This window comes from Staurois parvus, unplaced genomic scaffold, assembly GCF_062004578.1.
Source record: "Staurois parvus isolate SC_StPar_1 unplaced genomic scaffold, SC_StPar_1.0 ptg000155l, whole genome shotgun sequence".
Taxonomy (NCBI): domain Eukaryota; kingdom Metazoa; phylum Chordata; class Amphibia; order Anura; family Ranidae; genus Staurois; species Staurois parvus.
The window spans coordinates 28,118,533-28,134,560 of NW_028317951.1; the positions used below are offsets into that span (position 1 = coordinate 28,118,533).

At 48.9% G+C, this 16,028-nt stretch overlaps 1 protein-coding gene across 2 annotated transcripts in view; it reads right to left on the reverse strand.

The window, feature by feature from the left end:
• LAMP3 (lysosome associated membrane protein 3) overlaps positions 1–16,028 on the reverse strand; it is a 72,803-nt gene that overhangs the window by 30,261 nt on the left and 26,514 nt on the right. For both annotated transcript variants that reach the window (XM_089675581.1, XM_089675580.1), the window contains exons 4-5: positions 11,177–11,234; positions 9,952–10,119 (exon numbers count right to left, since the gene is read on the reverse strand). In XM_089675581.1, coding sequence (XP_089531707.1) covers positions 9,952–10,119; positions 11,177–11,234 — 226 coding nt within the window. The remainder of the gene's footprint in view (positions 1–9,951; positions 10,120–11,176; positions 11,235–16,028) is intronic.

Below are 16,028 nucleotides of genomic sequence, written 5' to 3' on the forward strand. Positions count from 1 at the left end.
GGGCCACAGAATTGTTACTCGCACAGACACAGAATTGTTACTGAAGGCCACAGAACTTTTACTTAGGGCCACAGAATTGTTACTCGCACAGACACAGAATTGTTACTCGCACAGACACAGAACTGTTACTGAGGGCCACAGAACTGTTACTTAGGGCCACAGAATTGTTACTCGCACAGACACAGAATTGTTACTCAGGGCCACAGAACTGTTACTTAGGGACAAAGAAACGCTAGTTAGGGCCACAGAATTCATACTCAGGGACAGACAGAATTGTTACGGAGTGCCAGAGAATTGTTACTCAGGGCCACAGAAACTTTAATTAGGGCCACAGAATTTTTACTCAGGGACAGACAGAATTGTTACTGAGTGCCAGAGAATTGTTACTCAGGGACAGACAGAATTGTTACGGAGTGCCAGAGAATTGTTACTCAGGGCCACAGAAACTTTACTTAGGGCCACAGAATTTTTACTCAGGGACAGACAGAATTGTTACTGAGTGCCAGAGAATTGTTACTCAGGGACAGACAGAATTGTTACTGAGTGCCAGAGAATTGTTACTCAGGGCCACAGAAACTTTACTTAGGGCCACAGAATTTTTACTCAGGGACAGACAGAATTGTTACGGAGTGCCAGAGAATTGTTACTCAGGGCCACAGAAACTTTAATTAGGGCCACAGAATTTTTACTCAGGGACAGACAGAATTGTTACTGAGTGCCAGAGAATTGTTACTCAGGGACACATAATCGTTGAATTAAAGAGTATGTCAGACAACATGCAGAGGAGTGGCAGAGGAGGCAATTTTTTAGGAGCGAGCAGACGTGGCAGCAGAGGAAGGGGTCGAGGCAGCACTATTCGCAGCCAGAGGCCAGTGCTCCCGGTGTCATCCAGCGGTCGTGTCTCCACCGACAACCCTGCCGTCATTGATTGGTTGGCTCGGTCGTCTTCCTCTTCCCAGGTCACCTCTGACACCTACAGCCAACGGTCGGTGGGTACGTCAGACACAACCGTTAGTTGGCATGGCCCGGGAGCAAGCCCACTGAAATCACATGTCCTCTACCTGCCCCTGTCCTTTGCTGTTCCCTCACCAAGCGAAGTATCGCATGCTGTGGGCTCAGCCCCACTGTACAGTGAGGAAGAGCTAACAGAGGGCGGTCAGGAACGGGGGGAGACATCGGCCTTTTCAGCAGCCAGGCGAAGAAGTACTGGCGAGGAGAGTGACATAGGGTGCTGGCAGATTACGGACCTCCCATAGCTGCTGCCAGGCCCCTAATCTGCCATGGGCCCCTATATACCGCCTCCTCATGCTGCTGCCAAGTCCAGAGTCTCTCATGGGTCCCTGTACGGCCTCCCATTGCTGCTGTCTCCATCGCCACACTCTGCCATGTGCCACTTTCAGGTCTCCTTACACACTGCTGGTGTGTAGAATTTTTTGACATAGGGTGCTGGCAGATTACGGGCCCCCTATAGCTGCTGCCAGGCCCCTAATCTGCCATGGGCCCCTATATACCGCCTCCTCATGCTGCTGCCAGTTCCAGAGTCTCTCATGGGTCCCTGTACGGCCTCCCATTGCTGCTGTCTCCATCGCCACACTCTGCCATGTGCCACTTTCAGGTCTCCTCACACACTGCTGGTGTGTTGAATTTTTTGACATAGGGTGCTGGCAGATTACGGGCCTCCTATAGCTGCTGCCAGGCCCCTAATCTGCCATGGGCCCCTATATACCGCCTCCTCATGCTGCTGCCAAGTCCAGAGTCTCTCATGGGTCCCTATACGGCCTCCCATTGCTGCTGTCTCCATCGCCACACTCTGCCATGTGCCACATTCAGGTCTCTTCACACTGCTTGTGTTTTCAATTTTTTGACATAGGGTGCTGGCAGATTACGGGCCTCCCATAGCTGCTGCCAGGCCCCTAATCTGCCATGGGCCCCTATATACCGCCTCCTCATGCTGCTGCCAAGTCCAGAGTCTCTCATGGGTCCCTGTACGGCCTCCCATTGCTGCTGTCTCCATCGGCACACTCTGCCATGTGCCACTTTCAGGTCTCCTCACACACTGCTGTTGTGTTGAATTTTTTGACATAGGGTGCTGGCAGATTACGGGCCTCCCATAGCTGCTGCCAGGCCCCTAATCTGCCATGGGCCCCTATATACCGCCTCCTCATGCTGCTGCCAAGTCCAGAGTCTCTCATGGGTCCCTGTACGGCCTCCCATTGCTGCTGTTTCCATCGCCACACTCTGCCATGTGCCACATTCAGGTCTCTTCACACTGCTGGTGTGTTGAATTTTTTGACATAGGGTGCTGGCAGATTACGGGCCTCCCATAGCTGCTGCCAGGCCCCTAATCTGCCATGGGCCCCTATATACCGCCTCCTCATGCTGCTGCCAAGTCCAGAGTCTCTCATGGGTCCCTGTACGGCCTCCCATTGCTGCTGTCTCCATCGCCACACTCTGCCATGTGCCACTTTCAGGTCTCCTCACACACTGCTGTTGTGTTGAATTTTTTGACATAGGGTGCTGGCAGATTACGGGCCTCCCATAGCTGCTGCCAGGCCCCTAATCTGCCATGGGCCCCTATATACCGCCTCCTCATGCTGCTGCCAAGTCCAGAGTCTCTCATGGGTCCCTGTACGGCCTCCCATTGCTGCTGTCTCCATCGCCACACTCTGCCATGTGCCACTTTCAGGTCTCCTCACACACTGCTGGTGTGTTGAATTTTTTGACATAGGGTGCTGGCAGATTACGGGCCTCCCATAGCTGCTGCCAGGCCCCTAATCTGCCATGGGCCCCTATATACCGCCTCCTCATGCTGCTGCCAAGTCCAGAGTCTCTCATGGGTCCCTGTACAGCCTCCCATTGCTGCTGTCTCCATCGCCACACTCTGCCATGTGCCACATTCAGGTCTCTTCACACTGCTTGTGTTTTCAATTTTTTGACATAGGGTGCTGGCAGATTACGGGCCTCCCATAGCTGCTGCCAGGCCCCTAATCTGCCATGGGCCCCTATATACCGCCTCCTCATGCTGCTGCCAAGTCCAGAGTCTCTCATGGGTCCCTGTACGGCCTCCCATTGCTGCTGTCTCCATCGCCACACTCTGCCATGTGCCACTTTCAGGTCTCCTCACACACTGCTGTTGTGTTGAATTTTTTGACATAGGGTGCTGGCAGATTACGGGCCTCCCATAGCTGCTGCCAGGCCCCTAATCTGCCATGGGCCCCTATATACCGCCTCCTCATGCTGCTGCCAGTTCCAGAGTCTCTCATGGGTCCCTGTACGGCCTCCCATTGCTGCTGTCTCCATCGCCACACTCTGCCATGTGCCACTTTCAGGTCTCCTCACACTGCTGGTGTGTTCAATTTTTTGACATAGGGTGCTGCCAGATTACGGGCCTCCCATTGCTGCTGCCAGGCACGTAATCTGCCATGGGCCCCCGTACCGACTCCTCATGCTGTGACGTTGCAACAAGGTGGAATTCAACCCTACATATGTTAGACCGCCTTTACGAACAGCGAAAGGCCATCACAGATTTCCTGATGTTAAAAGCGGATAAAGGTACTCCCTGTGTAACTTAGATGTCAGCCATTGGCAGCTCATGCGTGACACCTGCCGCTTGCTCAGGCCCTTTGAGGAGGCCACGCTATTCGTGAGTCGGCAGGACTATGGGATGAACGACGTCATTCCTCTGTTGCACGTCCTGGAACAAATGCTGTTAACAATGGCTGGTCAGGGTGCGGTAGACGTGGCGCACAGATCTCAACGCCACATGACCCCTGTGGGGGCAGGACAGGAAGAAGAGGAGGAGGTAGAGGAGGACATTGGTGCTCAGGAATTATTGAGTGAAATGGGTGGTTTTTCCACTCAGCGGACAGGAGTGGAGGAGCAGGAGCATCTGGTAGAGGAGGAGGAGGAGGAGACAGAGGACCCAGACGCACCGTGGCAGTATGCTGTGGAGATGGAGGCAGGGAGTCCCTCGCATTCCTTGGCACAAATGGCCCATAGCATGCTCGCTTGCTTGCGTAGCGACAGCCGAATAATAACCATCAGACAGAGGGATGACTTTTGGCTGTCCACCTTGTTGGACCCTCGCTACCGGTCCAAAATGGTGGCCTTTTTCACACCTGCTGAGAGGGAGGCCAAAATTACGTACTATAAAAACCACCTATGTAGTCAGTTGGTCTCTGCCTTTGTGCGCCAACGTCCATCCTCAGACACTGTGGGCCCTGTGCGCTCGCGTTCCGCTGGCATGGCAGCAGGGGAGGGGTGGGGTGGTAGGAGCAGTGGCAGCTCCACCAGCAGCGGCTGCCTCAGTCTGCAGTCGATGATGAGTAGCTTTCTTCACCAGCGCAGTGAGGAAACTACTAACCAGCCGCAGCAGCAGCAGCAGCATCAGGTGGACCTGGAGCAGGAGCTCAAACAACAGGCTTGGGCCTACTTGGACAGCACCCTGCCAACCGAGGTAGACAATCCCCTTGACTACTGGGCAACGAAACTTGACCTTTGGCCCCAACTAGCTGAATTTGCCCTTGAAAGGCTGTCATGCCCGGCCAGTAGCGTGGCATCGGAGCGCGTGTTTAGTGCGGCAGGAGGTATTGCAACTCCGCGGAGGACACGACTGTCCACCCAAAGTGTGGAGAGACTCACGTTTGTGAAAATGAATCAGGCGTGGATTAGTCTGGATTTCAAACCACCAGTTCCTGACACAACTGACTAAATCCGCCATGAATCATGCCTCAAACATGTGCCACTTTCAGGTCTCCTCACACACTGCTGGTGTGTTGAATTTTTTGACATAGGGTGCTGGCAGATTACGGGCCTCCTATAGCTGCTGCCAGGCCCCTAATCTGCCATAGGCCCCTATATACCGCCTCCTCATGCTGCTGCTAGGTCCAGAGTCTCTCATGGGTCCCTGTACGGCCTCCCATTGCTGCTGTTTCCATCGCCACACTCTGCCATGTGCCACATTCAGGTCTCTTCACACTGCTGGTGTGTAGAATTTTTTGACATAGGGTGCTGGCAGATTACGGGCCTCCTATAGCTGCTGCCAGGCCCCTAATCTGCCATAGGCCCCTATATACCACCTCCTCATGCTGCTGCCAAGTCAAGAGTCTCTCATGGGTCCCTGTACAGCCTCCCATTGCTGCTGTCTCCATCGCCACACTCTGCCATGTGCCACATTCAGGTCTCTTCACACTGCTTGTGTTTTCAATTTTTTGACATAGGGTGCTGGCAGATTACGGGCCTCCCATAGCTGCTGCCAGGCCCCTAATCTGCCATGGGCCCCTATATATCGCCTCCTCATGCTGCTGCCAAGTCCAGAGTCTCTCATGGGTCCCTGTACGGCCTCCCATTGCTGCTGTCTCCATCGCCACACTCTGCCATGTGCCACTTTCAGGTCTCCTCACACACTGCTGTTGTGTTGAATTTTTTGACATAGGGTGCTGGCAGATTACGGGCCTCCCATAGCTGCTGCCAGGCCCCTAATCTGCCATGGGCCCCTATATACCGCCTCCTCATGCTGCTGCCAAGTCCAGAGTCTCTCATGGGTCCCTGTACGGCCTCCCATTGCTGCTGTCTCCATCGCCACACTCTGCCATGTGCCACATTCAGGTCTCTTCACACTGCTTGTGTTTTCAATTTTTTGACATAGGGTGCTGGCAGATTACGGGCCTCCCATAGCTGCTGCCAGGCCCCTAATCTGCCATGGGCCCCTATATACCGCCTCCTCATGCTGCTGCCAAGTCCAGAGTCTCTCATGGGTCCCTGTACGGCCTCCCATTGCTGCTGTCTCCATCGCCACACTCTGCCATGTGCCACATTCAGGTCTCTTCACACTGCTTGTGTTTTCAATTTTTTGACATAGGGTGCTGGCAGATTACGGGCCTCCCATAGCTGCTGCCAGGCCCCTAATCTGCCATGGGCCCCTATATACCACCTCCTCATGCTGCTGCCAAGTCCAGAGTCTCTCATGGGTCCCTGTACGGCCTCCCATTGCTGCTGTCTCCATCGCCACACTCTGCCATGTGCCACATTCAGGTCTCTTCACACTGCTTGTGTTTTCAATTTTTTGACATAGGGTGCTGGCAGATTACGGGCCTCCCATAGCTGCTGCCAGGCCCCTAATCTGCCATGGGCCCCTATATACCGCCTCCTTATGCTGCTGCCAAGTCCAGAGTCTCTCATGGGTCCCTGTACGGCCTCCCATTGCTGCTGTCTCCATCGCCACACTCTGCCATGTGCCACATTCAGGTCTCTTCACACTGCTTGTGTTTTCAATTTTTTGACATAGGGTGCTGGCAGATTACGGGCCTCCCATAGCTGCTGCCAGGCCCCTAATCTGCCATGGGCCCCTATATACCGCCTCCTCATGCTGCTGCCAAGTCCAGAGTCTCTCATGGGTCCCTGTACAGCCTCCCATTGCTGCTGTCTCCATCGCCACACTCTGCCATGTGCCACTTTCAGGTCTCCTCACACACTGCTGTTGTGTTGAATTTTTTGACATAGGGTGCTGGCAGATTACGGGCCTCCCATAGCTGCTGCCAGGCCCCTAATCTGCCATGGGCCCCTATATACCGCCTCCTCATGCTGCTGCCAAGTCCAGAGTCTCTCATGGGTCCCTGTACGGCCTCCCATTGCTGCTGTCTCCATCGCCACACTCTGCCATGTGCCACATTCAGGTCTCTTCACACTGCTTGTGTTTTCAATTTTTTGACATAGGGTGCTGGCAGATTACGGGCCTCCCATAGCTGCTGCCAGGCCCCTAATCTGCCATGGGCCCCTATATACCGCCTCCTCATGCTGCTGCCAAGTCCAGAGTCTCTCATGGGTCCCTGTACGGCCTCCCATTGCTGCTGTCTCCATCGCCACACTCTGCCATGTGCCACTTTCAGGTCTCCTCACACACTGCTGTTGTGTTGAATTTTTTGACATAGGGTGCTGGCAGATTACGGGCCTCCCATAGCTGCTGCCAGGCCCCTAATCTGCCATGGGCCCCTATATACCGCCTCCTCATGCTGCTGCCAAGTCCAGAGTCTCTCATGGGTCCCTGTACGGCCTCCCATTGCTGCTGTCTCCATCGCCACACTCTGCCATGTGCCACTTTCAGGTCTCCTCACACACTGCTGTTGTGTTGAATTTTTTTACATAGGGTGCTGGCAGATTACGGGCCTCCCATAGCTGCTGCCAGGCCCCTAATCTGCCATGGGCCCCTATATACCGCCTCCTCATGCTGCTGCCAAGTCCAGAGTCTCTCATGGGTCCCTGTACGGCCTCCCATTGCTGCTGTCTCCATCGCCACACTCTGCCATGTGCCACATTCAGGTCTCTTCACACTGCTTGTGTTTTCAATTTTTTGACATAGGGTGCTGGCAGATTACGGGCCTCCCATAGCTGCTGCCAGGCCCCTAATCTGCCATGGGCCCCTATATACCGCCTTCTCATGCTGCTGCCAAGTCCAGAGTCTCTCATGGGTCCCTGTACGGCCTCCCATTGCTGCTGTCTCCATCGCCACACTCTGCCATGTGCCACTTTCAGGTCTCCTCACACACTGCTGTTGTGTTGAATTTTTTGACATAGGGTGCTGGCAGATTACGGGCATCCCATAGCTGCTGCCAGGCCCCTAATCTGCCATGGGCCCCTATATACCGCCTCCTCATGCTGCTGCCAAGTCCAGAGTCTCTCATGGGTCCCTGTACGGCCTCCCATTGCTGCTGTCTCCATCGCCACACTCTGCCATGTGCCACATTCAGGTCTCTTCACACTGCTTGTGTTTTCAATTTTTTGACATAGGGTGCTGGCAGATTACGGGCTTCCCATAGCTGCTGCCAGGCCCCTAATCTGCCATGGGCCCCTATATACCGCCTCCTCATGCTGCTGCCAAGTCCAGAGTCTCTCATGGGTCCCTGTACGGCCTCCCATTGCTGCTGTCTCCATCGCCACACTCTGCCATGTGCCACTTTCAGGTCTCCTCACACACTGCTGTTGTGTTGAATTTTTTGACATAGGGTGCTGGCAGATTACGGGCCTCCCATAGCTGCTGCCAGGCCCCTAATCTGCCATGGGCCCCTATATACCGCCTCCTCATGCTGCTGCCAAGTCCAGAGTCTCTCATGGGTCCCTGTACGGCCTCCCATTGCTGCTGTTTCCATCGCCACACTCTGCCATGTGCCACATTCAGGTCTCTTCACACTGCTGGTGTGTTGAATTTTTTGACATAGGGTGCTGGCAGATTACGGGCCTCCCATAGCTGCTGCCAGGCCCCTAATCTGCCATGGGCCCCTATATACCGCCTCCTCATGCTGCTGCCAAGTCCAGAGTCTCTCATGGGTCCCTGTACGGCCTCCCATTGCTGCTGTCTCCATCGCCACACTCTGCCATGTGCCACTTTCAGGTCTCCTCACACACTGCTGTTGTGTTGAATTTTTTGACATAGGGTGCTGGCAGATTACGGGCCTCCCATAGCTACTGCCAGGCCCCTAATCTGCCATGGGCCCCTATATACCGCCTCCTCATGCTGCTGCCAAGTCCAGAGTCTCTCATGGGTCCCTGTACGGCCTCCCATTGCTGCTGTTTCCATCGCCACACTCTGCCATGTGCCACATTCAGGTCTCTTCACACTGCTGGTGTGTTGAATTTTTTGACATAGGGTGCTGGCAGATTACGGGCCTCCCATAGCTGCTGCCAGGCCCCTAATCTGCCATGGGCCCCTATATACCGCCTCCTCATGCTGCTGCCAAGTCCAGAGTCTCTCATGGGTCCCTGTACGGCCTCCCATTGCTGCTGCCAGGAGGCAGCAGGGTCGCAGCAGTGTCAGTGGAGGCAAACGGCCACGGAGTAGAGCACCAGCTCCACTGCAGCCTACCACCACGGCCAGTAGTGGTGCCGGTGTGCACGGAGGAAGTAGCAGTCAGCCAGTGAGGAGTAGAGGAGGCAAAGTTTCCTACTCTGCGGTGTGGCAATTTTTCGTCAAGCCGCCCGAGGAAGTAAACGTAGCCGTATGTCGACTATGTGGCCAGAAAGTCAAGCGTGGCCAGGGGGCCCATGTTGGGACTACAGCGTTGCGTCAGCATATGCAGCGTCGCCATTCGGTGGCCTGGGAAAACCGTGATAAAGATACGGCGGTTCTGCCTGCCCCAGCCCAGGGTTCCATTTTGTCATAGGGTGCTGGCAGATTACAGGCCTCCCATAGGTGCTGCCAGGCCCCAAATCTGCCATGGACCCCCGTACCGCCTGGTCACGCTGCTGCTGGGCCCACAGTGTGACCTGGGTCCCTGTACCGCCTCCCATTGCTCCCACTCTGCCATGTGCCACTTTCAGGTCTCCTCACACTCCTGCTGGTTTCCATTTTGTCATAGGTTGCTGTATGGCCTCCCATTGCTGCTGCCTCCACCGCCACACTGTGGCTCCAAACACTGGTTTTGGCCCCGTGACTGGCCAAATGAGTGAAGTGTGCGGTGATTCTAAGATCGACGGCACTCATCTGCATGTCATACTGAGTGACAGTATTATTTCTCTTCCCCAGCAGACTCCAAGGGCATTTAAATTAAAGGTACAGTGTTCTGCACTAATATTAAGTCTCTCTGAAGCCTAGAAACACCCTTTTTTAAGTTAAATTCACAGCGAATTTATTCGACTCGAATCGAATATTGTCCACGAATTCGCCGAATCAGTCGAATCGAATTTTTCATTTCTTCGCTCATCTCTAGTTACTTCCATAGGGATGATGTCTATATATTACAAAAAAACAGACAATATACACTTCCTAAACTAAACACGTTCTGCTAAGTAGATATTGAAGTTGTCATATTAGAAATATAGACTTTGGGTGGTATTACAGTCATATGTATATTCATTTACAGCTGTTTAATTCAGAGGAAAATTAGGTTCTAAAAATTTTAATAACAATTCTGCATTAATATTCACTGTCATAATGAACTGTGCACCTTTAGCGCTTACCTTTACCAAAGGTGCCATCGTGAATGTCAAAAGCCTGTAGTTTCACATCCGCCATTGAAAGAATTAAATTACTGGCCAGCTCTACTGTTGGTGTGGTCTTACACTTTACCGAGTAACCAATGTCTGTTTTCAACAACTTTAGCTTTCCAGCTGTACCATTCCAGTGTTCTAGAAGCAAAGAAGAAATTCTGATAACCTTAGATGGCAGATGATGAAGATACAAAAGATAGACAGCTTAAGAATGAACAGGGCACAAAAAATGTACTGCTATAGGAAGTTGTGTGATTGAATGAGAAAACTGTCAGGTGTACTAAAATGAAGAAAGTAGATGAATGTGTACCCAGAAATATTGCCTCTTAGCTGATATATATTCCTTTAATACATTCCTTTAAAGTGAACCTGTGCCGTGATCATGCTTTCCTTTTAAATATATTTGTATTATTTGTATTTATATTTTTATTATATAATATATATATTATTTGTACACATTTTAAACAAATGTGTACATTTTCTGAACAAGCAGTAAAAACAATTTAAGACAAACCCTCATTCATCTCTGTATCTATAGGCATTGTGAAAAAATTAAAGCGTAAGTTCACCTTTAGTAACATTTACAAACTTCCCCTATGCTATTCCATACCCCATAAATAATATATTTAATAATACAGTGGTCCTCATTAAAAAAAATGCTGCTTGTGCTATTCTTTACAAATACAGCCACGAGAGGCCTCTCCACAGAAACAGCTGGTCCCTTGCTACAGGTGTGTGCCCCCTAGTGGCCCGTTCAAACAGTCCTGGGGTAGGCCACTGTAGAAGGAGAGAGAGCACTGTGTATGCAGTTTGAACAAGCCAAAGAGACCATTAGGAAGCTAGCAGTTGTAGCATCCAGTCCGTCCTGCCAGAGGGGGACCGAGGGGCCAGCAGTTTCTTTGGAAAGGCCTTTCAAAGCTGTATTTGCAAAGAAAAGAAGGAGCAGCATTTTAAAATGAGGACCACTGCTATGTATTACTTATTGGGCAGTCTCTCTATGGTGAATGTGATACCCAGGTTCTGCTGCGCTATATGATTTTTAATTTCATATACTGTACATATTGCATCGATTTCATGAAAAAGAAGAAGAACAGTGTGTGGCTTTGTCATTGTGGTATTATCCAGTAGTTTAAATCTTATGGTTATTTAGCAGTTATGACCCCCACATTTCGGTAGAACTATTAATATGACTTACCTGCAGAATTCCAAGTAAAACTCACAGAAACTTCATCAATGTAGTATTTTTTCTTCTCCTGCAGTTTGTGTAAGGGAAAAAGACTCTTGTAAGAAGTAATTTCTAGCCTTCTTAAAACAATTACCATCAGCTTTATCTAGCAGTAGTTAATTGCATTCTGTAATGTTGACAAGGTTTTGGTAAATCATCCATGCCATGTCTTCAGTTCTACTCAGTGGCAGTAATACCCACAAAAATATCCACAAAAATAGCATTGACACCTTAAACCATGGAAAAGCAGATGTTATTGCCCACAAACAGGATGGTAGTTGTAAACGTGGAACCATCCTATTTGTGGGCAATAACATCTGACAATAACATCTGTCTTTCCATACTTGATATCAGAAAGGCTTTATAGGTTTCAGTCCTTAAATTTACATGACTGGAAGTGTGAATTGTTGTAGTGAATTGTTGTAGCCAAGCAAAGCAACTTGGTATATGAAGTGCAGTGTAGTGATTGGATTAAGGTGTCTGTACTACTATGTTGGTATGAATGCTGAATCATTTTCCAGACACTCATTAGAACTGAAGACATGGCTTGGATAAGCTATGAAATGTCTTCAACATTACAGAACAACTTCAGCTGTGCAAAAGTAAAAACTGGTGTGATTGGAGGCTACTACAGTGCCAACATCCGAAGTATAGTCTATTCACCAGGATCTGTGTAGAGAGGGTCTGTGCTCTCCTTTCCCCACTAGGCTCCACTTGCTTCTATGCTGAGGGGAGACTAGGGGAGACCCAAAGGAACGCTGTGCTGTGTTTAGAAACTTCTGTGTGACCGGAGAGCAGAGCTGCAAACAAGAGCAGATCTGTTTAAATCCCGGTCACTCCTCTACTCCCCCCTCCCTCCTGGCAGTCAGATTGGATCCAAACAGAGGTAGGAGAGAAGAAGCCAATGGAAGTATCAGACATGACTCACTGTGCAGACACTATGGATGATGGTATTGTAGTCTTTAAATGGGTGCTGCATCACGCTTGTTAATGGAATCTAACAGTCTGAGGACTTTAAATCCCACAAATTTCTGCACCTGTAGGAAGAGAGCCTCACTGTTTTCCTGGGCAAAATGTTTTGATTGAGTCAGTCTAGGAAAAAGAGCAAGGAGTACAGACCTGACATCAGGGTCTGTGCCTCACATCTGAGGAATTGGAGCCAGTAAAGAGGAGCTAAGAAAACCTGTTGCTGTGCCTGTTCCATCAAACCTGGGAGAGGGGACAGACACTGAGTTTGATAGAAAGTCACTGCATCTACAAGATCTGAGCTATAAGGATGCAGCTTGTGTAAGGATCTGGGAAATGACTGCTGGGATCACCAAGCTACTGGGACCTAACTGGCAGCCTGACAGGAAGCAGTGATGTGGACCACACATCCAAAATGCCTGCTACACACTGTTAGTTCAAATAGAGTCTACCCTACTTAGCAACCCAACCAAGAGATAGTGCACCACCTAAAGAAGGGCCCCACCCAAATCCGGCCAATGTTAATTACTCGGCACCAGGTACTTTCTACCACCACCAGGGGTATCTCCATAATAGGAACTCATACATCTTCCTGCAGTTTTTGTTGTATGCACAAGGTTTACACAAGGACCCTTTTGATTCTTCTGGACTGGTTGAGGTTGTTTAGAGACTCTAGATACCCGATTGTAGTTTAATTACTCTTGCTATAACCTTTGAGTGGCAGCTAGTAAGTACCCATTTCACACTTCAAAGCACACCTAATTCTATGTAACTACATGCTTATTGCCCGTATTTATGGCCTTATTCCTGTACATTTTTATAGTGGTAGCCTGTTCCACAAGCAGTTACTGATATAACAAGCCTGAGTCAGCCAACATGGATCCTGTGGTCGCAATTCAGTGGTGTGAAGAGCAAAATGGCTGACTGGAATCAAGCGTAGTGAGCAATACCCCCGGAGACACATGGACAGATTCACCAAGCAGTAAAGACACTGGTTCCTAATCAGGGAGTATCCATACTGGACATGGAAAGAGATAGAGTCATCTCTCACACCTATATGCTTCTAGAGTGGAGCCTACAACTGACTGGTGACATTGAGGCCCACTTGGTACAGCTGAGAGTGCCAGACATCAATTCAGAGAGCCCCAGTTAGGCAGCACTAGAGCCTGAAGTGGCTGCTGTAGCCTCCATATCAATCTCAGGATTCCCTCTTGCCTCCTTCTTCACAGATGTGGGCAAGCTGGTGGAGAACGTTGTGAAGAATGGTCCCATCCCCTTTAACCATGGATATAGGAAACTGAGGTTCTATTTAGGAAATGTTTGCATCCTATCAGGAGAGGAGGACTTTGAAACATGGTTGGATGAAACCTCCCAAATCCTACAGAAGTGGGAGATCCTAGAGGCCCTATAGAATCAAAGAATCAGTGAGAGTCTGAGGTGTCCTGCTGCCGGAGTGATTTGCAATCTAAAACTGGTATTAACGCAAATTTACAACCTCAGACTACACTGAAGCATTGTATGCTGTGTTCAGAGGAGTAGAGAAACTTTCCAACTTAAAGCGGAACTTCACCCTCTCAATCAACATGGTCTATTATTAATCCTTATGCTGCTAGCATTAATAAATAGATAGGAACGTATATTATATTTACTTGTTTTCAACTTTTTTTTTTTTACATTTCTTCAGTTATTTTTGGTTTCCATGCCTAGGCAAATGATGTCATACATCCCAAGAGTCTTCAGGAAAGGAGAGAGGGTTCTCAGTTCAGCCTATTCCTGAGCTAAGGGAAGATGGATTCCAGGAAGTAAATGATACATAAGTCATCTGCCCTTACTCAAGATGGCCACTGCCAGAAATGCCAGGGGGTGTTTTTCAAAATTATTTCTCAGCAGCATGGAGATATGGATGGATGAGGGAGTTAGCTTTGAATATTAAAAATAAATTAGATATCATTTTCGGTTTGTGGTGCTCAGATACAGTGCAGTTCGAACACACCTACCAACACATGGAGGAGAAACTCTCTGATTACATCACCCGAGTAGACAAGATTCTGCATCAGATTATCCAGAGGACAGTGACAGGGCCACTGGCTCAATCAAATCCTACACAGAGCCCATCCAAACAATGCCATTGCCTTACAGTTTCTTCTGAAGGGTTTCAAAAACACTCCCACCTATCCAGAATTGGTGAGGGACGTCTGAGAGGAAGAGGCTTTGATGGAGGAGAAAAATCAAGATTCAAACACCAGGTCAAAGCAAACGCTCAAGAAAGAGGAGGTCCTCACATGTCCTACTCAGGTGAGAGAGCACTTCTCTGAGGACAAGTCAGAGGATAAATCAGGTGTTGAGCTGCTGAGAAAGACTGCATCTTAAACGCTATCTGAAAGAAGAATCCAAAATCAGAATCTGTCACTGAAGTTAGGGTGGCTGTATCGGTGACAATTAAGATTGCTGCACTGAAAGTAGAAGTGTCACAACTGAAGATAATAGTGACCCTGCTAGCAGGAAGAATAAGTGAGCAGCTTAGGAAAATGATACTCCTCCTGAACAATCTACCAGTTTAGTGATATGCTACAATTGTGTTGGCATAGGCCTCTACAAACATGAAAGCCTGGGCCTGCCGAAGGGAGAAGAGCACTCATAAATGCCACAGAAACATTCTTGAGAGTTGGCCACGAGCCTGATTACTTCAGCCAGCTTCTGATCGCACTGTAATAGACAAGAAAGAGGAAGAGGCCTGGCTTGGAAGTAAGCACACACGAGTGCCCCCAGAGCAAGCAGCTTGATCTGGGGGCACTTAGCAGGGGGAAGTGGAAGATCTGTACTGCTCTTTACAAAACCATTGCACAGAGCAGATAAGTATGACATGTTTGTTATTTAAAAAAAATTCTAAACCTTTAAAATTCCATTTAAAATACAAAAGCACTACTGTTTGACATTAACACGTTGTCATAAAGTGCCCAGAGAGCAGAGACTACATTGTATCTTTCTTACCATTATAAATATAATTTTATTGCTCTTTCTTTCTCAATAATTTCCTATAAATAAAGAACTTATTTAAAATATATATTTTCTTTTAGTATTGCACACATTCTGGTAAACTGTGATTTGCATATGTTTATTTTTTAACTAGATTTCTGTTTAGTATTCATTACTGAAATTCCTTCTGTATGACTGAAGCCAGAGGCATGTGACTATCCAAAAAGTGAAGTGGTAACTTAATGAAGGAAATGAGAGCACTTATCAGCAACGTTAGGTTAATGGTTAACAGCCAGCTGGTAGCATTTCAAAACCAGAAAATTGAGAAATGTTCACCTGAGAATTGCTGCATATTGCTTAAATTTGACGACAACCAAGAAGTGTGAGAGGCTCACAAGTCACAAGTAAGCATATCGATGTACTTGTCCCACACTTAGTGCCACTGGCCTATTCATGAGATTATCACTACTATTGTTCCCTTAGATTTACCCTATCTTTTCTGTAAAAGCCTACGGACTAAGATTAGGATGCCATTAAAGTTCATGTGCATGTAAAGGCAGGTGTCCCAACACTTTAGGCAATATAGTGTATCTCATGATTTATTTTTTATTATTATCAAAGGAAACTGGCCCAATTTTTGTGAGTTTGGCTGTAGATTTCTTGCTACTGCCATACCTTACCACCAAAGATCAACCCAAAATAAATTCTCCTGCTTCTGACAATCACAGTGATACCACATACAATATGTATATGTTGTTTGTACCCATAGTAGGGCCTAGAAACTATAGTGCTCATTTTGTTTTGTTTTTTTTATCATATCTAAAACACTAACTGATACTAATTTAAAAATGCTTTTTTAGAAAACCCTACCCAATATATC